At 31.0% G+C, this 27,300-nt stretch overlaps 2 protein-coding genes and 1 long non-coding RNA gene across 3 annotated transcripts; 1 reads left to right on the forward strand and 2 right to left on the reverse strand.

The window, feature by feature from the left end:
* Positions 1–857: 857 nt before the first annotated feature.
* Positions 858–3,402, reverse strand: LOC105322139 (gigasin-1). The gene is made up of 3 exons (XM_011420678.4): positions 3,355–3,402; positions 2,947–3,040; positions 858–1,812 (listed from the first exon to the last, which is right to left on the reverse strand). Exons 2-3 carry the CDS (start codon positions 3,011–3,013, stop codon positions 968–970), a joined length of 912 nt encoding a protein of 303 aa, XP_011418980.3. The 5' UTR covers positions 3,014–3,040; positions 3,355–3,402; the 3' UTR covers positions 858–967.
* Positions 3,403–9,433: 6,031 nt separating this feature from the next.
* LOC136273190 (uncharacterized) lies at positions 9,434–12,151 on the forward strand. The gene is made up of 2 exons (XR_010711401.1): positions 9,434–9,612; positions 12,012–12,151. It is a non-coding gene; the product is annotated as an uncharacterized lncRNA (long non-coding RNA).
* An 11,775-nt stretch (positions 12,152–23,926) lies between these two features.
* Positions 23,927–25,923, reverse strand: LOC136275572 (gigasin-1-like). Its single transcript, XM_066085144.1, has 2 exons — positions 25,857–25,923; positions 23,927–24,573 (listed from the first exon to the last, which is right to left on the reverse strand). The coding sequence occupies exons 1-2, from the start codon at positions 25,921–25,923 to the stop codon at positions 23,927–23,929; spliced, it is 714 nt and encodes a 237-aa protein (XP_065941216.1).
* Between the last annotated feature and the right edge of the window lie 1,377 nt (positions 25,924–27,300).

The raw sequence follows: 27,300 nt of genomic DNA on the forward strand, positions 1-27,300 counted from the left end.
GTTAAACAATCAGTAAAGACACCCCGATTAACAGAAAGTGTTGGTTCCTTCCCATCGTTTAGTTTTTGTTTAAGAAAGTTCTTGATCAGAAAAATGTCTTCTTCCGAGATTTCAACAAATTTAAGTTATTTTTTTTTCTCTGCGTCGCATTAACGTCAAAATTCAAACACATCGCAGTCAGATTTCTAATGCTAGGTACCTATTTGTGTACTCTCTCCGTATCTCAAATCGAACACCACTAAAACGTGCACAAACATTATCAACATTGAATTGCAAAATGAGTATCAGATTTTTAACTTCGAGCCTTAGCCTTGTTTATGTAACGTTGTAAACGTATTTATGAATATGTTTATAATATTACTTTGCCATATCAAACATTATCAACAATGAATTGCAAAATGAGCATTTGATTTTTAAACTTAGCCTATGTCGGATACAACTTGTTTATATACAGTCGTAAATTAATTGATGAATATGTTTGTAATATTACTTTTAATTGCCATATTATTTGTTCTGGTTTCTTCGATGCTTATACCGATTTTCACTTACATTCGTCACATAAAAAGGGAAATGGTTGTGTTGACTAGAGCTTTGTTTACATGACGTCTTTCCTCTGTATCTCGTTTGTAACAAAACTTTTAAAATCCAAACTTTCGATAAAGAAACGTTTCTGCCATTGCATTTATTTGGTTCTTTGAAGATAATAATGCTGTTTTATCAATCTTCTCACAATGTTTTCTAAATTCTAGCTAATATATATAATAAGGAAAAAACAGTTTCTTATTGCCATTTTTAATAATAAACAATTTGTTTTAAAACAAAGAATCTGTTACTTCCAAATGTTTTCGAAATTGCCATTTTCGTAATCTTAGTTTCGGTTTTTATAATTATTATCATGATTTCGTCCACGTCTCATTTCCATTGTATCTGTCTTGCTTCTTTCCATTCGTCGTGAGCATTGCCATATTTATCTCCTATATTTATGAGCATAACTTTCTTTCTCCTTTCTTACCACTTCCTGAATATCTACTTCCGTTTGATCATGTTCAAAGTCGTCGTGTCCATTGCCATATCTATCCCCTTCGTTACGAGTATAACTTTCTTTCTCCTTTCTTACCACTTCCTGAATATCTACTTCCGTTTGATCATGTTCAAAGTCGTCGTGAATATTGCCATATCGATCCCCTATGTTATGATCATAACTTTCTTTCTCCTTTCTTACCACTTCCTGAATATCTACTTCCGTTTGAACATGTTCAAAGTCGTTGCGAGCATTGCCATATCGATCCCCTATGTTATGATCATAACTTTCTTTCTCCTTTCTTACCACTTCCTGAATATCTACTTCCGTTTGAACATGTTCAAAGTCGTTGCGAGCATTGCCATATATATCCCTTTCGTTATGATCATAACTTTCTTTCTCCTTTCTTACCACTTCCTGAATATCTACTTCCGTTTGATCATGTTCAAAGTCGTCGTGTCCATGATTATCATATGTATCCCCTCCGTTGTCATATCCATCTCTCTCCGGTATTTCTACTTTCTTGGTAGTAGCTTTTTCCGTTTTACTAGTTTCAGTTGCATCGTGTCCATGATTGTCATATCGATTCTCTCCGTTACTTCCCTTTCTGTAATGCGCATCTTCATTATTTTCATTTCCAGTGTCGTGTTGTATATCATATTCATGTATATCGTCCACATCTAAGGGAATTTTTTCATCTTTATCCTGTCTATTATACACATATCTTTCTCCGTTATAACGATTTCCATTGTATCTTTCTCCATTATTTCCATTGTCGCCATTGTTATGGCCTATAAAAAAAAGTTAATAAAAGGAAATTATTTTGTCTCTTTTCCGTTGTCAAATAGCCTTCAATATTTAAAATGTTTTTCATGTAGTGCTCTAGAATAATAGTGTCTTTGGCATTGACTTGTAAGTAGATATAACCATAATATATCTAAAAATTATCAATTAAAAAAAATAAAAAAATTAAGACATTGTGTATTAAAATTAGCTATTAATTTGTCGATCGAAATATTAACGTTACACCTAAATTTTAGACTTAAAATATTCAAGAATTTTAAGGACTAGAATGTATCTTTCCTATACGCTTTGTATATCTTCTATGTATAATTACGATTAATATACATTTTTTTTTTATCTTACCATGCGAAAAGTGACATTGTTTTAACCTACGGCGAATTAATATGTTACTTATGAACTAAATCATTCCTGTTCGCAAGCTTTTTATTTATTAACAGTTTTGTTGTTTGCACGCCCCCCCCCCCCCCCCCCCACCATCTATTTACCACGGGAACAATGCACTGTTATCTCTATTATAGAAAGTGATAAGGTACAAAATACTTTGTAGATTGAAAACAAATACAATTTGGTGTATTATTTTCGGTCGAGATATATAAACCGTTTGTCGTTAAATGATGACATAATTTTGGTAAATTTCAGAGAAAGGTCACTTAAAAATGTAAACACAACCAACTAAATCAAAAGAAAAAGTATTCATTAAAAGTGTAGGTGTAAAATTCATTGGACGATAACATGTTTATTACACCCTTACACTTAATAGTTAGAGGAAAATTTATTTAATTCATTTTCTCCGTAAATTGCATTAAGAACAAAGAATCTTTCCAAACAAATGAAATAAAAAATAAAGAAATCTGATCTTTATTATTTCTTTCTGAGAGAAAGGGCTAGGTTGAAATACTTTATTTTATTAATTAAGTTGATAAATGTAGTAAAAATCTTTTTCGAACTTCGGTCATCTGACCTATCATTTAAGATTAACATATCATTTCTGATGTATTCAAAATAGAAAATGATTTGTTTATCTGAATAAGGTGTATTGCACATATCTTTTTTCATTCCGCTCTAAATAGTCTTGATTGACCATTGATTAACTTATTTAGATAAAGGTGTACCCAACTCACCATGTGGATATGCTGAGACATTTGCTAAGGCAAAACAGGCGAACGCCAAAAACATGACGACCTTCATTTTGTCTCAAGGTCCACGTTAGGAATACTAGAAAGATACATAATATTGGATAAATGTTAAAAAAATGAATTGAAATTTTACACGAATTCATTAATCTACATGCATTATCTTTAATATATCACTTGTCAATATATATATATATATATATATCATCAAGCATTTGGAATATAATGCTAATAACAATATTGGTGAGTTCCAAACTTAGAAAATAAGAAAGAAAATCCGAAATATATTCACAATTAAAAAAAAGGTTTCTAATATATATTGCTGCAATTTTACAGTGCGTCACTGAAGTTTACTTTCACAGTTATTTATCTTATATTTTAAAGAAAATCACTTACCAATAGAACTGCAACCGATTCTTCTCGTTTCCCGATCTTGGACACACTTACCAGGAAGAATCGGTTGAATTTATACGCTAGCAGTGGACGACTGGCCTTGGCCATATAATTATGATAAAGCATATGTCAAAAATATGATGTAAATGATGACAAAATACATAAATTGAAATTCTAAATGTGATACAAAAGATTAAAATTAAATTAAATGGAGCATAAATTAAAGAATAATACAGCGTTATGTAATTCTACGGTTGAGGCTTTATTTAAAATGCTTACGCATGCCCTGTGTCTTTTATTACAAAGTTAAATAAGATATCAAGCGCGTGTTTAAGATTTATCATATTATTATCCGAAACATGCATAAAATTTGCAACAAAACATATGTCTTTATCTGCCTAAAACAATACATATATTGATAATTGAATCTACTTTAATTTTTTTTAATAAAATCATAAAATGACTAACGTAAATATTAGTTGGTAAAAAAAAATCCCAAAAAACATTCTTTCGTTTGATTATTCTTTAGATCTTCAATACCAATGCACATTTATAAAAGCCAAAATAAGCAGGGTACTCTATTGGGAAAGCTGGCATCATTACTAATAAAAAAAAAAGGAATAAAAGTTTGTAAAACGCTATAATACCGTATTTTCAAATAAAGTCATGTTTAACTTCTAGCAGAATGTCCCTATCCCGGTATACAATTTTTTAACAAATTTTTAAGCCATCTTGACACTCATATTTTGTTCTATATTACATTTTGAAATGTATGTCTTAAAAGCTGAATAACATGTAATTGTAATATGAAACAATATTTGAACATTTTAATAATTCAATCTGATTCAGTGTTCTTCAAAAAACAAAAAACAAAACAGATGAACTCTTTTCAATTCACTAGCTATTTTAGATAAATGCGGCTTAAATTATAAAATCATCTTTAATTAAGCAGACAAAAGCAAAATTAAACCATGGCCTTGCGTTTCAAAAAATAAAAACCAGTTGTTGAATATTCTAGTTTTTTTTTAATGTTAAATCTCCTGATACATTTAAAACTTTGTGATTTGTAAGTACTTTTGTTCGAAAGTTTTTATTTTCCAGTCATTTGATGTAAAAATATAGCAGAGAAAAAGAAAAAAAAAACATCAAAATAATTATTAAATTTATATTGCAACACTTTACATGTATAAGGTAGAATAATTCTAATTTTGTCGAATGTCATTTTGTGGCCCAGTTTAAAGTAAACTTTGTTGACCAGTAAATGGCTGACAGCAACAATTCATTAAATCAAGTGCTTGTTAAAATTTATGCGTACTTGAACAGGAAAGGCACATATACTTATCAAGCAAGAAAAACCTTGAATGTGACTATTTGCTTTGAATTATAATTATTAAATATAATTTCTTTGATCAAACAAAGAAAACATGACTTTTTTAGTAGTAGGACGTTAGTTTAAAGATTCTTAACAGCGGTCTTTGTAACGATACTATCTTTAAAATAAATTGTAAAAAAAACCTAACTCGATAAACTCATCATGATGTGCAGTTTTTGAATTTCTAGAATTTAAAAAAAATATTTGTTTTCCTTAGATGCGTTTTTTAAATTTGATTTGAAAAGCTGAATGTTAATATCCAATTTTCAAAGATTGAACACTGTTTACAGGTATTTCAGTGCTATGACAAGTGACCTTGGTGTAACATGAATTACAAAGATAGTTTACATTTTACCTTCAATGCTTTCACGCCAAATGAAAGCGGTGGCTGGGCCTAAAAAAATAAATAAAATAAGTCTATATATTACCTGACTGAACACTACCTACCTACACGTGACCGAGCTCATTTCAGATTTTATAAATCCTAATTAGTTTTTTGGAAAGTCAAATCATTAGTTTCAAATGGGTTTAGAATATAACATATTATCGATGCTTACTCAATTATGTATATGGGGAAAATGTCATTACACCCACACCGAGAGAAATAAAGAGAGAGATAGAGAGAAGAGGGAAAAAGAAATGAGAAATATTGTGTGGGCGTGTGTGTACACAAAAATTATGATTTGAATAAATCATATTAGCAACAAAAAATTGAATCGATTTCCTAATAAGCATTAGGCTTACAGAATTAAGATGTAATTTATTATATGTAACCAGTTAGTTAATTACAGTCAGCTCGCTTGTCTCTTGTTTCACGTGTGATTGTAACTGTTTTTAATGGAAAAACATATTTAAACTACCGCTGTGATCCTCATTTTTTCAGTAACTTAACCTCCTTTTACAAAAAGTGCCGACCAAACCCAACCTAACCCCGGAACTATTTTAAAGTCTGCCAGAACGAACTTTTGTCGACCCCAGCTTGACCCAAAGCAAACTAAGGGATTTTAAAGAAAAAGCTGATCTTTAATCAAGTTAAAAACATCAAATGTGCGAATAAAAGAAATTTTGTTTATCATTGTTGTATTTTTTTTTTAAATATTAACACCACGCTGCTTATCTAATGACGTATATCCGCTTCTACCTTTATAACCCCATGCATCACTAAAGAAGACAGTTTATTGTTTATAGTTTCATTTTTTTTGACATATGATAAAAATTTTTATTAAAAATGAGTTTAAAAAACAGGATTTTTATCTTTTATTTTGCTTTGATAGCAACTTAGACAAATCGGGAAAATCAGCCAATTATCTGATTTTAGAGTTAAAACTGGAAAGTAAGATATTTTACAGCTGTGTATTAGGCATTTTCTTTAATAGGTGTACTTTAAACTTAATAATTTTGGGCCAAAAAAAATAAAATTAGCTTATAAGGCACAACGATTATACAGATCGATAAAGAAATTGTATTTATGATATCAGCTTTTATCTTTAAGTAAAAAAGAATTTACAATGTCATTTCCCCTGGATCAAAAGATTACATAAAAGTGTATTTTCTGTACAAAACGTGCAGTTATTGAGCGAAGATATCTTAACGTAGTTGATATGGGGTTACATTTTAAGTAGGATACGCAACGGTCATGCTTCAAAATGGAAATAATGGATGACATTACATTGTATTACATAATTCATAGCAAAGTGCCGTCATTAGTTGCTTTTGAAATAGAATATCTTATCAAAATTTATCACAAATTAACCTTCTTACACGACTGTAATAAACATGAAGTTATGATGCCAAACTTCAACAATCTTCAATTTTTTCTGTGTAAGCAAATAGTTTAATTGCGTAAATGTAATTTTAATTCAGACTCAGATTTGACATATAGTCAATTTAATACAACTAATTAGCGAGGAACCTACTGCACTGGTTTATTAGATTTGCTCTAAGATAGGCACTTGTATAATTAGCAATAATAACTTGTTAAATTCTACAACATTTTATTTAATCTAAATATTATATTATTTTAGACTGTTAGGTCATAAAATGTTTGATTCTTTTTAAAAAAGAAACGACTGATAATTAAATTAAATATTTAGTGACTAAAATTAAGAAAAATAAATAAAATTTAAGCAACTGTTACTAAACAAGTGCCAATTTTAACATTAAATTTTGAAGTTGAAAGCTATTAAGTATATCCATCTTCTTAATATTATACCAATCAATCATTTTGTTTCAGTAAACGGTATTCTGGTCTTTATATTGCAATGGTTTTATGATGACATTGATCGTATTTTTTTAAATTCAACTTTAAATATTTTTTATCAAATAGTTTTTTTTTACGTGTATAAAATAGATTATTATACTTTCATATTAAATACTGAAATCTGATTTGTTTAGACGCAGTTGATAATCCAATCTATTACCCTCAGCGTTATCAATACATTAAGCAACGGGTAACACAACGAATTGTTACATGCGCGTAAATTATGCGCGTACTGTTCGCCGTAGAATTCACGTTATTTCTATATAAAAGCAATAAAAAATTATCTAAAATTAAGACATTCAGTATAATGAAATAAATAATGCCTGTTTAGGAGGATAACAGTTGAAATTTACACCCCGAGAAAACCATTGTCAACCGACGCTGGTTTTCTCGGGGTGTAAATTTCAACTGTTACCCTCCCAAACAGGCACTATTTATATAATATTAATCAATAACATTGAAAAAAAATATCACAAAGAAAGTCTTTACAAGAAAATGAGAAAATCGATAATAAAAATGAAATAATAAGGATGTTATTTATTTAAGTGAATAAATAATCGTTGCTAATTTTTATTCAATCATATAGCATGGCTTTTCAGAAGACACGTTACGGAGCACTAATTGTTTTCATTTTTTATTGTATTTCATAATGCATTTTTAAAAATTTAAATTACATTATTAAAAAATATTTTCTTAAACAGAAAAAACACATGAGGACGTAAAAATTTAGAAAATATAATGTATCAAACAACCCGCCTTACAATTAATAACAATGTAAGACACAATTCGTGTTATATCATTCATGGTATATCAAACAGGAAAGACTACGCTAAATGCTGAATGAAAACTTTTTAAAAAAAATGTGCATTGTGTTTATGATCATTATTGTAATTTTGAAACAGAAAACTGTAAAACGTCATATTTACAAAATGATTTATTACGTATCTTTTGTCAAGACCATGCTTAATGGACAGGACTTTTGACTAGTTTCATTTCTATTTATTAAAAGACTTGCACATGAAAAAACAAATAATTTACTCTCGGTGACAAGCATCTTGACATTTATGTATATCGATTATTATCAATAAGTATTTGTTACTTATATTTTTACTTCGACACAATCTATTCCAATTAACTTGAAATGAAAGATTACACAGATTCTAAGTCATCTGTTTCATTTTTTGATATTTTAATATAACAAAACACATATGGTAACCAAACAAAGATTTGTAGATGTCCGTATTTCCTTTGCCTTTGTTTTGTTGTGGTTTTTTCCACTAGAATTTTAATTTAGAATAATGTTTGTTGTGATCAAATCTCATACATAAATTTAACAAGATGCAAACGTTTAAAAAATACATCTTAGACTGAACTTTATATATCAACTGCATTCAATTGATGATGTACGAAACATGATATCTTATAAGTGACAGACATAATTAGACATGCCTTTACCTTGACTTTTTTTATTCGCTTGACAGCGAATTTAAACCTTGATTAATTACCACTGCCTGTGCAGAAATGGAAATACATTGTGATTTATATGCGACCTATATATGGTGAACGCATGTACTTTTAATAAATTCATATATTTTCTTTTTTTTAAATGCGGCAAAAGTTGGCAGGGCAAATCGATGTTTACTCATATCGTTAATTGACATTTTTTTTAATATGACAGGTTTAGGATAATAAAATCTTTCTTTTGATTCCAGAACCGACATTTGAATTGTTAGAGGGATAGATTTTTCAATCAACTTAAGTGCTTCAGTAAAAATCAAATGAACGAGGTCACCAGAATCATTCATTGATTTACACAACAGTTTTATTAATATTGCGTCGCGAATAGGTCACAGGTAAAAAAAACTGATGCGGTATTACTAAAATACGAGGGCTAATTATTCATAATATAGTGAGACTCTTGTTATAATCAACACAACTGGGTATTTTCCCCTTATATTTTATTTACATTCCCTTACGATAGTGCCATTAGCTTTAAACCACTTATCAGATTTTTATCATCCATCTCTGGAATGCGCCTCTATTCTCTGAAAGAGGTATACCCCTGTGATATTAGTGTTAAATGAAAGTGAAAACAACGATATCAACGATATCAATTTGCCCATTTTAGAAAATAGAAAAAATACTTGATGAATATTAAAGACAATTGAACTGCTTTTAAGCACACAGTTATGTGTATGTGTGTACTTAACAGTGCACGCATGAGAATTATTATGTAAAAAGTTAAACCATCTGATTCCAGACTTTTGTCTTCTGATCATGCAACATTTCTGTGTAAATCAGGTGTTATTATATGCTAATAAACACCTTTTGCAACATTATGTCCTTTAACTTGGAATATGATTGTCACAAACCGGTATCCACAGGTATTATATTTTATGTTTTAGTATCCTGTAGGGACCCTCTTAAACGTTCCTGTGTAACTAGTTTGATACCCGTAGTGTACCTCTCTGGACACGGTGTTAGCTACAGTACGTATTGGTCAGTTCTTTTCTTTTGTTTGATTACCTTATTTAAACTGCCGCATTGCAGACCTGGCACACAGTGCCACGTTTTCTTCATGACAGGTATGAGCAGCTAAGGTTTTGAGTAACCCTTTCTCCTACTAGGGGTAAGTTAAACTATTTTATACTTTTGTAATTTAACCTCGGCTCAGTCTTTTTTTCATTACTGTGAAGTTTATACGAGGGTTGTCCAAAAAGTTCGTGGACACATGTAATTTCATTCTAAATAATGATACTATATTCAGAAAAGTATTAAGATATTTTAATATAGACTATAATGATGCATGTGTATAAAAATCAGAACAATGTTCATTCTCATAATGTAGTAATCACTACAAAAACATTGCCTGTACAGGCCGCACGGCCCAGTCTGACGGTTACACGTCGTTTTTATAACGTCGCACGTAGCGGGTTGGTTTCTGTTACTTTCAACGTAGTCACCTTTGCACTGCAAACACTTCTCACACCTTCTTAGCCATGAATCGAACACATCCGAATACCATTTACTGTCGATTTTAGATACAATGGTTCGAGTAGCATATTTAAGTTCATCAGAATCCTCAAATCTTACTCCTCTTAGCTGTGATTTGATGAAAGGAAAAACTGCAAAATCCATCGGAGCAAGATCCGGACTGTATGGCGGGTGTTCAAGAAGATCGAATCCTAGGAGTTTGATTTCCAGACGCATGGAAGCTGCCGTATGTGCAGGTGCATTATCTTGGTGTATGATGATATTTCCAAGGTCCACAGCCATGGCAAGGCGTTTTTTCTTAATTGCCTTAACTAAGTCGCGGCGTAACACCTGTAATAAATAAAACCGATGTTTCGTTTGGTACACTGTATGTGGCTTTAGAATATGTGAATTTATTCATATATATAGCAATTAAAGAAATCAAAATTAAGATTAGAATGTCCGGGTATTAAATTTATGAATTAAGATATGCTAAATATAGCGAAATGGACGTTTTTAAATCTGTAATTACAATTTAAATGTGATGAAATGGGTAGTTCTCTACCTGGAGTAGTATGCAGCATTCACCGTCTGACCGGAGGGTACAGCGTGGACCAAAATCATTCCGTGCCGATCAGCAAAGAATATGTACATTTGTTTACCCACGGATTTCTCAATATTTGCCTTTTTCGGTGCTGGTGAACCCCGGTGTTTCCAAATGCTGGATTCTGTTTTTGTTTCTGGATCAAATTGATGCAGCCAAGTCTCGTCCGTAGTAATGATTCTGTCAAGCCACTTCTCTCCTCCTCTTTTGAAATTCTGTATGAAAGCCTTACCTGTCTGCATTCGTCTTTTTTGTGCTCATCGGATAAAAGTCTTGGCACCCATCTTGCGCAAACACGACTCATACAGAAGTCTTCAGTGAGGATATTAAAAACCGAAGATTTGCTAACATCACTTATTGAGGCGACTTCTCTTAACGTCAGACGTCTGTCCTTCATGACAATGTCATGAATGCGGAATTCGTTATATCGTCACAAAGCAAAGGCCCTCCACTTCTTTTAGCGTCTTTTAAATCGCAAACTTCATCCGAAAATCGTTTGTGCCACTTGTAGACTAGTGATCTTGATATGTGTCGATGCCTTTTTGTGTTCTCCATCATTTGTTTCGTTTCGATATGTGTTTTCCCCGAGTCTACACAGAATTTAATAATGGCGCGCTGTTCCATGCGATCCGCCGACGTCGCTTTTTCTGGCGTTTTCAAAGACATGTTCTTGCCGTAAACTCCTTGAAATATCCTCTGCTCAATTAAAAACGGCTTTAAATGACGTATGAAAATGACGTTCACAATTCTGACTACGTCACAGTTGAATATTTTGACGTTTTTACCTGTATTAAAAATACTGTTAATATTTATATCTTAAAACTCAATCTCGAAGTTTGGACAATTTTGACAATGGGCCGTTCGTGCTTTTCGCGACACTTTAATACAGTAAAATTTAAGTTTTTTTTATGAAAACATTCAAAACCACTTTAATCTGATTTGGAATTTTATGACAAATCTTTTGGTATTCAATATGCATATATAAACCCGTTTAAAATGACAAAAACGCGATTGTCCACTTTTTGGACAGCCCTCGTATTAAGTATTTTTTGTTACTTTTTGGTATACTGGTTTTACGAGGTAGAATTGTTAAACATAGGCGCTTGCTCCCGCGTGTTCCTGTGTGGTCACGTGTCGAGGGTGTGTGCTTTATATTGGGATATAAATGCATGATATAGTTTTATTTTTGCCGTGTAATACGGTGTACTGGTATATTCTCCGTGTAGTACTGAGTATTTTGAATATCGTTTTGACGTGGGTGTTCTTTGTTAAGTAGTGTGTTGTTACTCTTAACGTTATGCAGTGTTCGTACTCCCTGTGGTTTCGTGCTGTTGTATGACGTGCTGTTGTTGTCATAATGTTATTTTTAAGTCCTTTTGACTTCGCCTATGTTTATGTAAGGTATATTAATCATGTTACTCAAAATATGTTTATTTGTTTAATTTAATAAGGTCCCTATCCAGTGTCTGGCAGACCATCGCTATGATTATACCTATCTGCCACTGTCTTGCGCCATGCCATTTCTACTCATCTCGTCCATTCCCTCACTGGATGGCATCTTATACCATTCTACATGCCCGAGATGGAGACTTTGGACACCAGAAAACTTAAACATTTTATTGTTCATGATATGTATCAATTATGTATATTTGTTTGGTTTTATTTTATATAAAAATTATAAATAAAAATCGAATCTTGTTGTGTTTGACTGAACAGTCACGACGGCTGTCGTGACAATGACCAACTTCAGCATTACAAGAAAATTCCGTTCTTGCTCTCCAGCGTTTGGCAATTAAGGATTTGCTTCGTTAAGCGAGCCATATTGTATTTTCCAGTTTCCCTTTAAGGTAAAATTGGCAGCAAATTTTATCCCTTGTAATAATTAAATGCAGACAATCAATAAAAATAATAATAGTGATATATAACAAATTTTTAATATTGTTGTATTGCCTCGCTCAATTGACTAAACAATATTTTCTCTTTTATTTCGTTTGACAATAAATACGATACGGTTGCATATCCGTATAACATGTAATTTTTGGTAGGAAACGGTATTTTTTCATTGGAACTTATTTCTTTTATGTGATAAAATTGAATGGTTAAAAGTAAATCTGAGTTGTACAAATGTCGTACAATATAATAGCTGTGGCAAGCTCATCTTTAGCGGTTGATTTGCTGTTAACTATCCAACAATATGTTTCGTCGGATTAGTTAAGTACGTAGTTAGATCTCCTAACAAATGATTTGCTGCATTTTAACCATTCATTTACAACGGATTGAGAAAAGCATTCTACTTTATAAGAGTCAAACACGCTTATAAGAAGATCCAGGGACGGACTATTTTGCTTCGTTATGAGCGTAATTCGTTATATGTGAGAAGTTTACAACATGTAATAAAGTCACGCATAATAAAAATTACTTTGCTGTAAGCGTCACTTCAGTGTTAACGTGCTTGCTATAACCATGATTGAATGTAAGTAACATATTCATGTTATTTCTTTAATATCAAAAATATAATTAGATTGTATGTACACGAAGAAACAATTATCACATTCATATAAAAGGATAACAATGTAAAATACTTGCCTTTTCAATATATAAAATTGGCTCATCGGAATCAACTAATTGATTTATTGATATTTTTCGTCATTTATGCTTTAATCTACTAATTAATATTCTTACATGATTGAGTACGTATCGTGTGGCATTGATTTAATCAATCTAATGCTTAGTGCGCGGGACTTTGAATGACTTTACAGTCTGGTGCACATGCCCATTCAACTGACTCACTTTCACTGTCTGCTGACACCTAAGACAATTTAAACAATGCTAAACTATTTCAGTTCAATTTAACATGAACTGAAATAGTTATGTCAAATAACCCCTCAAGGGGCCTCAGTTACACATTGAATTACGTTTGTAGCAACGTCTGTAATTATATTGAAAATAGAAAACGCATAATAAATACTTACAAAATAATAATTCTGGTTATTTTAAAAACTTTCAACAATTATTACCCGGGAGAATGTAAGAAGAAAAGCAATATTTCTATCACCAGACCTGTCAAGGAGAAACTTCGCCAGACCTTCATGTTTCTCGCCAAGTTCTCGTTTCTTCGCTATCCAACGAACATATGTCCCCCAAATATATTCTCGTTACCGAATTGGCTCGGTTGCGTTCTCTTCACATTCTTTTCTTTGCCAATTCAGTCAAGTAAGCAGGCCTACCCGGTCTCTTAAACGCCATGCTGTCTTGTTTATAGTAAATATGCATGCATAATGGTATTAAAGGCTGAACCCCGTAACAAGTGGCGATATATTTATGTAATAGGTTATATCTAATTATTGATTTTAATGAAATAATAAGATTAATTTCACGGAGAAGTTTGTAATTTGGTGTAAGTTTATACATTTATGAGTTTAAAAAAATACCGAACCCGATTGGAAAATTTTTCAGGTCGGTTTTTAATAAGATGCGCCGTACTGTCTTTTTAAGTAATTATTATTTTTTTTCTAAACTAAAGTGCTTTACATGTGCTTTACATGCTACACTACAGCCAACGCGGATCCCGTATTTTCCCGCGACACCGTGATGGTGTTTTAATCCTTTCCGCGATACACCGTCGTGGCATTGTCATCGCGGTGATCGCGGGGCCACGATTTTACCGCGATGGTGTGAGACACCGTAACAGGTGTGTGTTTCTGTATCATTGATTAAACCGAGAAGAAGAAGAATAGCGCTGTTTTAATTACTGTTAGAATTTAGATATAAATATTTTTAGAAGAAAAATTCATTATTTTCTTTGAATTGTTTTTAACATCAACTTCTGGGAAACAATCGCTGCATGTATTTTGTTAATATTGTATAAGAGTCCCAAACATAGCAATGTATTACGCAAATCATGCATATCGCGTAAAGAAGTTTTTTTTTTTACTTCTTCACAAACACACATCGTATGTTCATATGATTCCTATAATGAATTTATTCAAACAATCACATTTTTACCATTTTAAAAAGTTCAAATACTAGATGTGTATATAAAATTTACTTTAGCTGTGTTCTCAATTACTATCTTCATTCCTGATTAACCCTGGTTATAGTCAGTTTGTCAATTGGTATTTCATTCGAGTGCAAAGTATATCATTAAAAGGTATTTTTTTACGGATGTATTTTGTAAACATTGTGTTATGAATACGCAGAATAATTTCTTTGAATTTAAATTGAAAAACAAATTTTAATTTGTTTGAAATTGAATTATTATATCAAGAAGGTTTAACTGTTTGTAAAAACAGACTATATACTTCTATTTAGCGGATCCCTAAGTCACACTAATTGCTGCAGGTCACCCACCCCGACGGCAACCACCCATATTCCGTATACACATACTGTATACGTAATGTTACGCAATTCACCTTTCTCTGTTGGTCAACTGACACTGCGAAACTTTAACGTGTGATGGACACTCCAGAATAAATGAATATTCATATTCTTAAATCCCGGGCTTTGAACGACCAACATAAATATTCGGCGACCCACTAAACATCATACTTGTGCTAGATCGGATAGGAAAGTAATTTTTTTTTAAAAATTAACATTAGCGTTTTCTTAAACTGATAAAAAATTTTCGTATTTTAAAACGATTGATAAACAAGTTATACAACTTATGTTAATATCTTTCGTTGGCACGGATGTCAGCCCGAGGGGGTCATCAATGTGGGAGAAAGCCGGAGTGCCCGGAGAAAACCCTCGTGTCCAAACGAGCAACCAGCATATCCATTCAACCAATTTCAATGACGGAGATTGAACTCAGGTCGCAGCGGTGATAAGCGAGTGCTCTTTAAAACATTTTATATTTACATGTACTTTGTTATTCATTAAACGAATTCTTTAAACGTATTTAAGATAAATGACCAGGTGTTAGGTATATTTTATAGGTAAAAATAAATTATGAAAGATTGTTTTGATGAAATGTTTATTAAATAATTAATCAAATTAATTGATAACCAAGAATTGTCAGCGATGAATGTGCCAAAATCAATTTAAATTTAACGCTATCAAGTATACAAAATAGTATACAACATTCTGTATTAGCATAATGACACGTTCCTTATAATTCTCCGACTGTTTTATAATAATAAAAAAAGATTGTAACAATCAACTCCATTTATAAAATAAAGGAATATTAATTAATATTTATAGGTTCTATATTTCCCGTATGAGAAGAAATTGGGGGAGGTAACTCGCGTTAAAAACAAGAACAGTTTTCACCTGGGACTGGTTTCACAGTACCGCGACGGTGTGGACAAGGTGAGAAGCTGTACCGCGAGGATGCGCGGTTTTACCTGAGTTACCTGTGTTAAACCGCGATCAATTTCACACCACGAGGACTCGCGGTAAATACGCAAACCGCGTTGGCCGTGGTGTATGTTTGTAAATCAAATTTTACAATGCCTGTCTTCAATGCAACAATTAACACGATGAATAATAAGCTTTATTTTTCTTTTATTTTTTGTTTGGTTTTGTTAGTTTTTTTTCATTGAAATTAGTCATTTAGGATTTTTTGACCTTATAATGATACATTGTTTCTTATACAATTCTAATATTATGTAAACGATACCATGTGTCTGCTGGTGGCAGTCCTATATGTAGTTGTTAGGTTATTTAAAACCACTGGGAGCAAAATACAAAAAAAATGTATACATGTGTTCTATTAAAAACAAGAGAACCTCATTTGTGCCAAATCGGCTTCCTAATAGTTTTATGCTACGTTTCATAACCGTATAATATGTTTTATAAAGATTTTAACAGAACATCAATTAGATCATTTTTTTTCACTTTTTGACCGATTAAGTTACGGATACCTCTGTTGGTATTTGAATCGTATAACGAATAAAAAGACAAAATCTGACTCACGTGATATGTGTTGATGATTCTCGTGAATGTAGATCATAAACAAATTTCAATATTACAGTAAGTTAGTAAGTTATTTATTATAGCGACATGTGTTATAACAAATTACAAAATGTTATACAAAATAGATAATGAAACACCCGGCCCATTGGGCCTATATGTCACTGCAAATACAATTATAACATACATATATATATATATATATATATATATATATATATATATATATATATATATATATATATATATATATATATATATATATATATACACACATATTGCACAATGCGTTTTTTATACAATAATGATTGTCTGTAAAGATAAGATTCAAGAAAATATTTAGAGGTTTGTCTCGGAAAAAATACAGTCTAAATTTGAAATTACTAGTGTTGGTCATATCCTACATCTTTAAATAATTCCCTTCTAAATTTAGAATACATTGCGGAATTCAACAGAAAATGGCTCGCGTCTTTTATTTCATTTAATTCACAAAAATTACATACTCTTTCATCGAGAGGTTCCCCCTAATATCGTCCCGTTTCAATTCTAATTGGGAGTAACCCACATCTGAATTGTGCCAAAATAGATCTTTGAGATTTTGAAATGTTCATTTCAAGGTAATTTTCAGTTTTAAAATTTGTTTTAATGCTTTTATACAATCGCAATTTTGGTAGTTGGTTTATCTTTCCTAACCATTCATTTTCATGAGTAAGAAATAGCTTGTTTTCAAATTCATTAACATTACAGACTGATAAATTATCATAAATATGTAACAGATTCATGGATTCAAGTAGTGATTTAATGCATGATGTTCATCTAGATAAACCAGTTTTTAAAGTCCCATAAGAAAACACGCTTTGTTAGCCGATCTTCCTCCATTGTCAGCAATCGATTCCATAATCGCACGGCATTAATACAGTGTCTATGATAACAGAGTTTCCATCCAGGCGGAATTTGCACCATGGCAAGGTTTTTCAAGTCTCTGGTGTAGGCAAATGTTCCCAGGGCCTGCTTAAAGCTTGGGAATAGGTGGTCAACTGTTCCCAGGGTCCACCTAACCTAGCCAGCAACCCGCTAAAAGCAAAGCCATATTGATATTGACTTTCATATTTGAACTTTGATTGATAGATTGATTGGTTGAACTTTGATTATTGTTTATTGATTAATTGAATAACTTGATTGTTTAACTATTGATTTTGATTGATTTATTGATTTATTGTGCAGCCATATACCTGTTCATCAAGTGGGTGACAGGTCGGTTGTTAAAATTATTGCTAATTAATAAATAAGCCATGACCAAATCGCCAGCTTGTGTTTAGCTGTTATCTTTTATAACAGAGTTTCCATCCAAATTCCCCGTGTAGCGCTGGTAAAGGTGTAAGTTTGTGAACCCCTAAGTAAAAACGTTGGCCTCGATTCTGTACCATTTCAATAGAATGATAATTCTGGAGGCCCCACACTTCACTACAATATTCCAAAACTGGTGCTACACAATTTAAAAACAATTTTTCAAAAGTTGAAATTCCCATTTCTTTATACAGACGAATTTTGGAAACCATGCCTCCGAGAGCACGTCCACCAGGTTTTGATAAAGTATCGGCATTGTTTCGGAAATTCAGTTTTTCATGAAACATTACACCAATATATTTATAATCTGTATTGTACTTGATAATATTGCTGTTAATTTGGAACTGAAAATGGCTTTGAGATCCTTTTTTCCTAAAATGTATATTTCCAGATTTTTTCATATTTATTTGAAAACGCCATTTTGCACACCAGAAAGACACAGTATCCAATATCTTTTGCAAATTTTTTTTGGAGTCGGATAAAAGACTACAATATTACAAAGGCATACCCTTATTTAAATTTTAAAAAATAAATAAATAACAAGTAAATTCTTCTTTTCTAGTTTAATTTTGAAAAGTGCTGCTGCTTTGTATAGAATTTATCTTTTATTAGAAAAAATATAAAATAAATGAGCTCCATGTAAAATTTATATGACCTTTGCTTAATATTTTCCGTATTTATTAATTCCATCTTTAGATTCAATCAAAGCAGCAGCAATTTTTAATCAATTAAAAACTGCCTTAATTTATATATAAAAACACAAGCATGATAAATCGAATTTCATGGTTTAATGGTTTTAAGACTATACTCCGTTCATTTCTAAAATTTCCTAATGTTAAACAAATGATTTATCCATTCTTCTTGGCACATAAATATGCGTCAAAATTTACAGTATGATGTCACATCGACAAGTGCATCGCGATCGGTCAGTTTTTCTTTATTTAACATTGCACGCAGAGGTAAAATTTTTAATGCAATTTAATTTGTTCATTCCTATAACAATCGGGAATTGCTTTATTTTTGGACATTTTTGATGACTTGTTGTTTTGTGTAATGTAATGGTTAACATTTCCCGTACTTTCTGGTCGGCGCGTACGCAAAGTAGATCTTAACGGTACTGCATGGTTGTAAAGGTACTTTTTTGATAATTGATTCATTTTTTAAAACATAAAAACGAATAATATATGTATGAAAATTAATATTTTATCCCTTACATTTACATTAAAAAGTAAATTATTTCTGCATGGCTTCAAAATACAAAATAAAATCAATTTTACTAATATCAGTCCCAGGTATAAAAGCAAATTTAAATCAAGGCAAAGATTATCGGTAGAAATAAACATTTCGGTCTTTACTTTACTACATCGAGTTTACGAAACATCAAAAAATTGTTGGATAAAAATAACATGAATTTTTCATTTAGTTTATTTTTTATGTGACAAGTGTTTATTAACAATTTTAAACATTTGTAATTATTTCTTAGATAAAAAAACCATTTGAATTATTGTTTAATTTATTTGATATGGCTCTGATGATGCTGTTACTCAACGTCTAGTGAATTTGCTAAATGAAATAAACTATTAACAATGTTTTTATTATGTATTAAATGAGCTATGCAAATAAAATGGCTACATTTAAATAAAACCAACAATTTGACTGAACAATGTTTTATTGACAAAAATAAGTTTGAATGTAGATAGATGTATATGCATAGCGCATTAGTTAACAGATGTCATTTATTGCAGAATAAACCATTTGGCCAGAAAAGCTAAAAGTTATGTGGAAGCATCCACAGGTAGTGTTGATTTAATCATGATTGACACATGTTGGCAAATTTGGCTTATATTTCATAAAAGTTAAAGAAAAATGAATCCAATTTTTTGTCAAAAATTAGATTATTTCATCCCATATCTCAAATTTTACATTATAGACCCATATTTTTGGTTTTATTTTCTGAATTTATAAGATTTCTCTGACAAGTCTATCATGATTTGAGAAAAAACGTTTGAGACTTTATAATAAATTCATTACATGTTGAATCGTTAATGGAAAACAAAACCAGTTTTTTTTTTAGTGCAAAAGGGTCCAAATATCAACTAGCTGAGGAAATTGTAACATTTTTCCTTATGATAATTTTTTTTTTTTTTATTCTAAATAGTTAAAATTTGTATTTGATGTCATGGTTCATTTCGATAAAAAAAGAGAGGGAAAAGCGATTTATATGCAAGCTTGACTTTCAGTGCAGAAAGGTCTTATCAAATACACCTTAGCGCCGAATAAATCATATAGACCCAAACTTTTTGTTTTGAATTCAGTAAAGCTATTAGTGTAGATTTTCAAAAATACTTTAGAAAAAAACTTAAAGACTTTTGATAGCAGGGTCTAACTTCCTTAAAAAGTATATTTTTCAGTCGTATGTTTGCTCCAGGACACCTTTACAAGACTGCATAGGAAAACATTGAGAACATATTTAAACATATTCTACTTTAAAACCAATGGGCCAGTGATGTTGTGTGGAAGCATTCCTATGTAGTTTAAATGCAAGTTTGTTAAAATTGTGATCCCCGTGGGAAAGTAAGCACCACAATTGACAAGGGGAAGGGGTCATTTGTTAACATACGGATGTGTAGACAAAACAAAATCTGCTTTAAAAGCAATATACTTCAGGTATGCTGTTAATTGTTTTGAAATATCCCAAGGTATTGGTTAATTCAAGTTTGTTGGAATCGAGATTCACAGGGATAGGGTTTGGTCACAATAAAGCCAATTTTTAAGCAAAAATACTTAGAGAAAAAGCTTTCAAGGTGTTCTTTAAAACCAATAGGCAAAGAATGTTGTTACAATGTACTTGTATGAGATCATCCCAGACAGTGATAATTTCAGTTTGTTCAAAACATGATCTCTTAAAGTAGGATGAGAATGTGTATACAAAAAATAGTTTTTACAATCAATTGTTCAAAGAAAGATGAAATGATATACAATAATTGCTTTTATGATCACCCATGCAGGTTGAGAAGGTACCAATCATTGCAGAAAGAAATTATTACATAACCCGTTTACAGGGACTACGTCTTTCTAAACATGTCGGCGCCTTTCTATCCTGCATGAAAATAAAGAGTTTAGTTGTATACAAATGAACATATACAGTGTAGTTCGGTTGATAATATACCTTTTTTTAACGTTAATATTTATTAAAACTCAAGTAACATTTTTTTTTTCATTTTTTACACATCATTGCCTGATCAAATACGGGAAAAAAAATCGAATTCCAAAAAATAAAAAAATGACTGTTTTATGAATTTCTCAAAAACTTACATCGTTTATGAATCTGAGTGTTAATAAAATGACAATGATTGATAAAGCTAAGAACATAAAATATCAATTCATTTATATCTTAAATACTATTATAAGAAAATATCTAATCAAGCTGATGTGTCTCACTTATTTTGACCTCAAACTCGATTCCCCTCCCTTCTAAAAATATCAATAAAATACAGTCCATTAAATTTCAGGCATTTATGCATGTATGAGTCAATTTAATTCTTCGGCGGTTTGCATAAATTCCTCTCAAATTTCATAAAAATCAACACATATTGATAAATCAATCTTTAATCTCAATGACAACTTAGAAATATCTGTGAAGGCTGTTCGGAAATTATTAAGACATTAAATCTAACTTTAACAAAAAGATAAATATTATACCAAAACGAAACCCAGAATAACCTTTATTAACAAACTTACCTTCATTCGTTGAGGCGGAACAACGACCAAATCATGGCAACGTCATTTAAGTTTTTTTGTCTTGTTCCTATGTTTTAAACAACATATATACAAACAAAAAATATGAACACTATCTTGATTTTTTATCTTTTTTTTTGTTTCCAAATTTGCAACAGTTACATATTCTATCCATTCTTGATTATTTGTGAAATGTTTAAGACATTTAATTTGTATACATTGTAGAACTGTTGGAATCAGTTTGTTAAAAGAATACTTGATATTTTTTACTTTTTTCAGTTTTAGTTAAACAATCAGTAAAGACACCCCGATTAACAGAAAGTGTTGGTCCCTTCCCACCGTATAGTTTTTGTTTAAGCAAGTTCTTGGTCAGAAAATGTCTTCTTTCGAGATTCCTACAAATTTAAGTTATTTTTCTCTGCGTCGCATTAACGTCAAAATTCAAACTCATCGCAGTCAGAGTTCTACTGCTAGGTCCCTATTATTGTACTCTCTCCGTATCTCAAATCGAACACCACTAAAACGTGCACAAACGTTACCAACAAATTATTGAATATGTTTATAATATTACTTTGCCATATTATTTGTCAGGGTTTCTGCGATGCTTATACCGATTTTTACTTACATTCGTCAAATAAAAAAGGGAAATGGTTGTGTTGTAATAATTTCCTTACAACTGTTTAATTTTTATGAACAACAGCTTCTGCACTTCTTTCTTTTGTTATCAGAGTGAATCCAAGAAGAATACCGTTTAGCGGGATGTTGATTGAAGTTTTAAATTAAACTTTTCAAATGCTATTTATATTAATAATACACAATGACAGAATGTAGGCCATTTATGCAGATAGATAGATAGATAGATAGATAGATAGATATATATATATATATATATATATATATATATATATATATATATATATATATATATATATATATATATATATATATATATATATATATATATATTACTTATTTGGTTTGTTACTGACTGTTTACAGAAATTTGTGAGGTCGGTAAAGTCCATAGTAGGGGAGATGGAGCCGAGGACCTAAAGTTTGATATGTAAATAAACAAAGGATAATATAGAATAATAAGATTCATAACTAATTTTCTAGTTGTATACCTTCCTCGTCAGTGGTCTGTACAAACGTGGATGCCATTGTGGGATCGTAAAATTAAGTCATGGGCAAAAAAAAGCTATGGTTTAATGTTTGTGTAAAAAATCAGCTCAAATAACGTTACGTGTGCCGTGTTGCCGTATAAATTTTTGACGCTCGTCGTGTAAAGAAATTTATAAGGCAAGCATGCGACTAATCCAATGACGTCGGGGCTTTCTAGTCCTAGGCTAAACAAATATCGAGTTACAAGCGAATTACAGCGGTTAGAATTCTTTGTTTTGTAAACAAAACTCGAGTCCTGTTAATGTTTACATATTTGTTGCATTGGTGTAAGTTTCAATCTAATGTCGTTGTTTGTAGATATTTATAAAATACCAAAAGGACAACCTTTCATGTTGACTTTAAAGGGACTTGGACATGGCTTGAGCTAAAAATTTCAAAATTTATTTTTTCAATTTTTATGTCTAGAATTGGTAATATAGATGTTTTCAATGCTTTGACAAGTTCTTAAAGTCAAATATCGAGTTACAAGCGAATTACATCGGTTAGAGTTATTTGTTTTGTAAACAAAGCTAAAGTCCTGTTAATGTTTACATATTTGTTGTATTGGTATAAGTTTCAATCTAATGTCACTGTTTGTTGTGATAAGATTATTTATGAACCCATTGAATCAGTTTATCTTGTATCCACAGGTTATTTTGATAAAGAAATGGCAATTTCTTTACATTACAGTACAAATATAAGACTCGAGCCGAGCTTTGTTTACATAACAACGACGTCTTTCCTCTGTATCTCGTTTGTAACAGAACTTGTAAAATGCAAACGTTGGTGAATCATTCAAAATACAAAAGTTAACTATTTTATAAATAGAAATCAAAAATAAAATTTTCATTTGAAATCGTGTCCAGGTCCCTTTAACAATTTTAATAATTTTCTTGTAAAATAAAGAAACGTTTCTGCCACTGCATTTATTCGGTTCTTTGAAGATAATAATGCTGTCTGTATCAATCTTCTCACAATGTTCTCTAAATTCTAGCTAATATATATTATAAGTAAAAGACAGTCTCTTATTGTCATTTTTAATAATAAACAATCTGTTTTAAAACAGAGAATCTTTTACTTCCAAATGTTTTCAAAATTGCCATTTTCGTAATCTTAGTTTCCGTTTTTATAATTATTTTCATGGTTTCGTCAACGTCTCATTTCCATTGTATCTGTCTTGCTTCTTTCCAATCGTTGTGAACATGCCATATTTATCCATCCAAGTTATGAACATAACTTTCTTTCTCCTTTTTAACCACTTCCTGAATATCTACTTCCGTTCGATCATGTTCCAAGTCGTCATGTCCATTGCCATATCTATCCCCTTCGTTAAGAGCATAACTTTCTTTCTCCTTTCTTACCACTTCCTGAAAATCTACTTCCGTTTGATCATGTTCATAGTCGTCGTGAACATTGCCATATCTATCCCCTTCGTTAAGAGCATAACTTTCTTTCTCCTTTCTTACCACTTCCTGAAAATCTACTTCCGTTTGATCATGTTCAAAGTCGTCGTGAACATTGCCATATCTATCCCCTTCGTTAAGAGCATGACTTTCTTTCTCCTTTCTTACCACTTCCTTAATATCTACTTCCGTTTGAACATGTTCAAAGTCGTCGTGTCCATGATTGTCATATTTATCCCCTCCGTTGTCATATCTTTCTTTCTCCGTTATTTCTACTTTCTTGGTAGTAGCTTTTTCCGTTTTTCTAGTTTCAGTTTCATCGGGTATACAATCAGGAACATTCTCTTCATCATCATCATCATATTTGTCCTCCCCATCATAAGCATCTCTTTCTGCGTTATAACGATTTCCAATGTATCTTTCTCCATTATTTTCATTGCCGCCATTGTTATGGCCTATAAATAGAAGTTAAGAAAAGAAAATTAGTTTGTGTCTTTTCCATTGTCAAATAGCCTTCAATATTGAAACTGTTTTCCATGCTGTGCACTAGAATAATAGTGTCTATGGCATTGACTTGTCAGTAGATATAACCATAGTAAATTTAAGAATTATCAATTTAAAAAAAAACTTTAAAATATTAAGCCATTGTGTATTAATATTATCTATAAATGTGTCAATTTAAACATTGACGTTACAACTCAATTTTAGACTTAAACCGTTTAAGAAATTTAAGGACTAGAATGTATCTTTCCTATACGCTTATGTATATATTCAATGCATAATTACGATTAATATACATTTTCTTTATCTTACCATGCGAATAGTTACATTGTTTTAACCTACGGCGAATTAACATGCTACTTATAAACTAAATTATTCCTGTTCGCAAGCTTTTTATTTATTAACAGTTTTGTTGATTTCAGAACAATTTGTTTAAATATCGAGGATTAGTTTATCTCAGTTATTTACCATGCTAACTCAGTAATGGCAACTAATAAAGCTATTTTCACTATAATAGAATAGTAATAACTGTCTGGCTACCCAGGAGATAGCACGCCCCCCCCCCCCCCCCCCCATCATCTATTTACCACATTGTTGTTTCGGGAACAATGCAATGTTATCTCCAATATAGCAAGTAATAAGGTACAAAATACTTTTGTAGATTAAAAACAAATACAACTGGGTGTAATATTTTCGTTCAAGATATATAAGCCGATTGTCGTTAAATTGATGATATAATTTTGGTAAATTTCACAGAAAGGTCACTTAAAAATGTAAACAAACAACTCAATCAAAAGAAAAGGTATTCATAAAAATTGTACTTGTATAATTCATTGGACGATAACAAGTTAATTACACCCTTACACTTTATAGTTTTTAGAGGACAATTGATTTATTTTATTTTCTCCATAAATTGCATTTTGAACAAAGAATCTTTCAAAACAAATAAAATGAAAAAATAAATAAATCTTATCTTTGTTATTTCTTTCTGAGAGAAAAGGCTAGTTTGAAATACTATATTTTATTCATTAAGTTGATAAATGTAGTAAAAACCTTTTTCGCACGTCGGTCATCTGACCTGATCATTTAAGATTAGCATATCATTTCTGATGTATTCAAAATACAAAATGGTTTGTTTATCTGTATAAGTTGTATTGCACATATCTTTTTATTCCGCTCTAAATAGTCTTGATTGACCATTGATTTACTTATTTAGATGAAGGTGTACCCAACTCACCATGTGGATATGCTGTGACATTTGCCAAGGCAAAACAGGCGAACGCCAAAAACATGACGACCTTCATTTTATAACAAAGTCCACGTTAGGAATACTAGAAAGATACATAATATTGAATTAATGTTAAAAAAATGAATTGAAATTTTACACGAATCCATTAATCTACATGAATTCTCTTCAATATATCACTTATCAATATATCTATCATCAAGCATTTGAAAAAGAATGATGCTAATAACAATATTGGTGAGTTCCGAACCCAGAAACTAAGAAAGAAAATCCGAAATATACTCACGATTAAAAAAAATGATTGTAATATAAAATTGCTGCAATTTTACAGTGCGTCACTGAAGTCTTCTTTTACAGTTAATTATCTTATATTTTAAAGAAAATCACTTACCAATAGAACTGCAACCGATTCTCCTCGTTTCCCGATCTTTGACACACTTACCAGGAAGAATCGGTTGAATTTATACGCTAGCAGTGGACGACTGGCCTTGACCATATAATTATGATAAAGCATATGTCAAAAATATGATGTAAATGATGACAAAATACATAAATTGAAATTCTAAATGTGATACCAAAGATTAAAATTAAATTAAATGGACCATAAATCAAAGAAAAAATACAGGGTTATGTAATTCTACGGTTGAGGCTTTATTTGAAATGCTTACGCATGCCCTGTGTCTTTTATGACGAATCACAAGTTAAATAAGATATCAAGCGCGTGTTTAAGATTTATCTTATCATTATCTGAAACATGCATAAAAGTAACAACAAAACATATGTCTTTATCTGCCTAAAACCATACATATATTGATAATTGAATATACTATAATCTTTTTTGTAATGCAATGATGAAATGATTAACATACTGTAAACCTGGTTATATTGACGAGTTCAAATTTTGACGATTTTTTAGTAAGAGACAATTGGCGAGTTTAAATTTTGACGAATTTTTGAATAAGAGTAACAGTTATCTATCTTTGATTTCTTATAAGGCCAAGGTTAGAGTTATCTTTCTTGCGAACTCTTTTACAAGCGTTGGTATTAATAAAATTTAACTTTGATTGAAAAAAAGTCCGTACAGATTTGATGGAATAAAATTGTTCTTTGTATTTTGTTTTTATTCACAAAACGATATTGCCTGAGGTAATAAAGTAGGTCAAACACGGCATGATAATTACGCACGCAAAGTTATTAGAGAATGTTGTGACGATTGAGTGATAATTGCATTTAAAACATGCTTGTTTAGATTTAATGGGTTTTTTCAATGCTAATTACGTGTTTTTATAGCTATGTACATAAATGAATAATTAACTTTGATCTAGTCCTAACGGGATAATGCCGATAAAACATTATGGTATTAATACGCTATATAATTATATGATGTGAAGTTTGGCGAGTGGAAATTTTGACGAGAAAATAAAAATCGCCAACA

Source organism: Magallana gigas, chromosome 1, assembly GCF_963853765.1.
Source record: "Magallana gigas chromosome 1, xbMagGiga1.1, whole genome shotgun sequence".
NCBI lineage: Eukaryota > Metazoa > Mollusca > Bivalvia > Ostreida > Ostreidae > Magallana > Magallana gigas.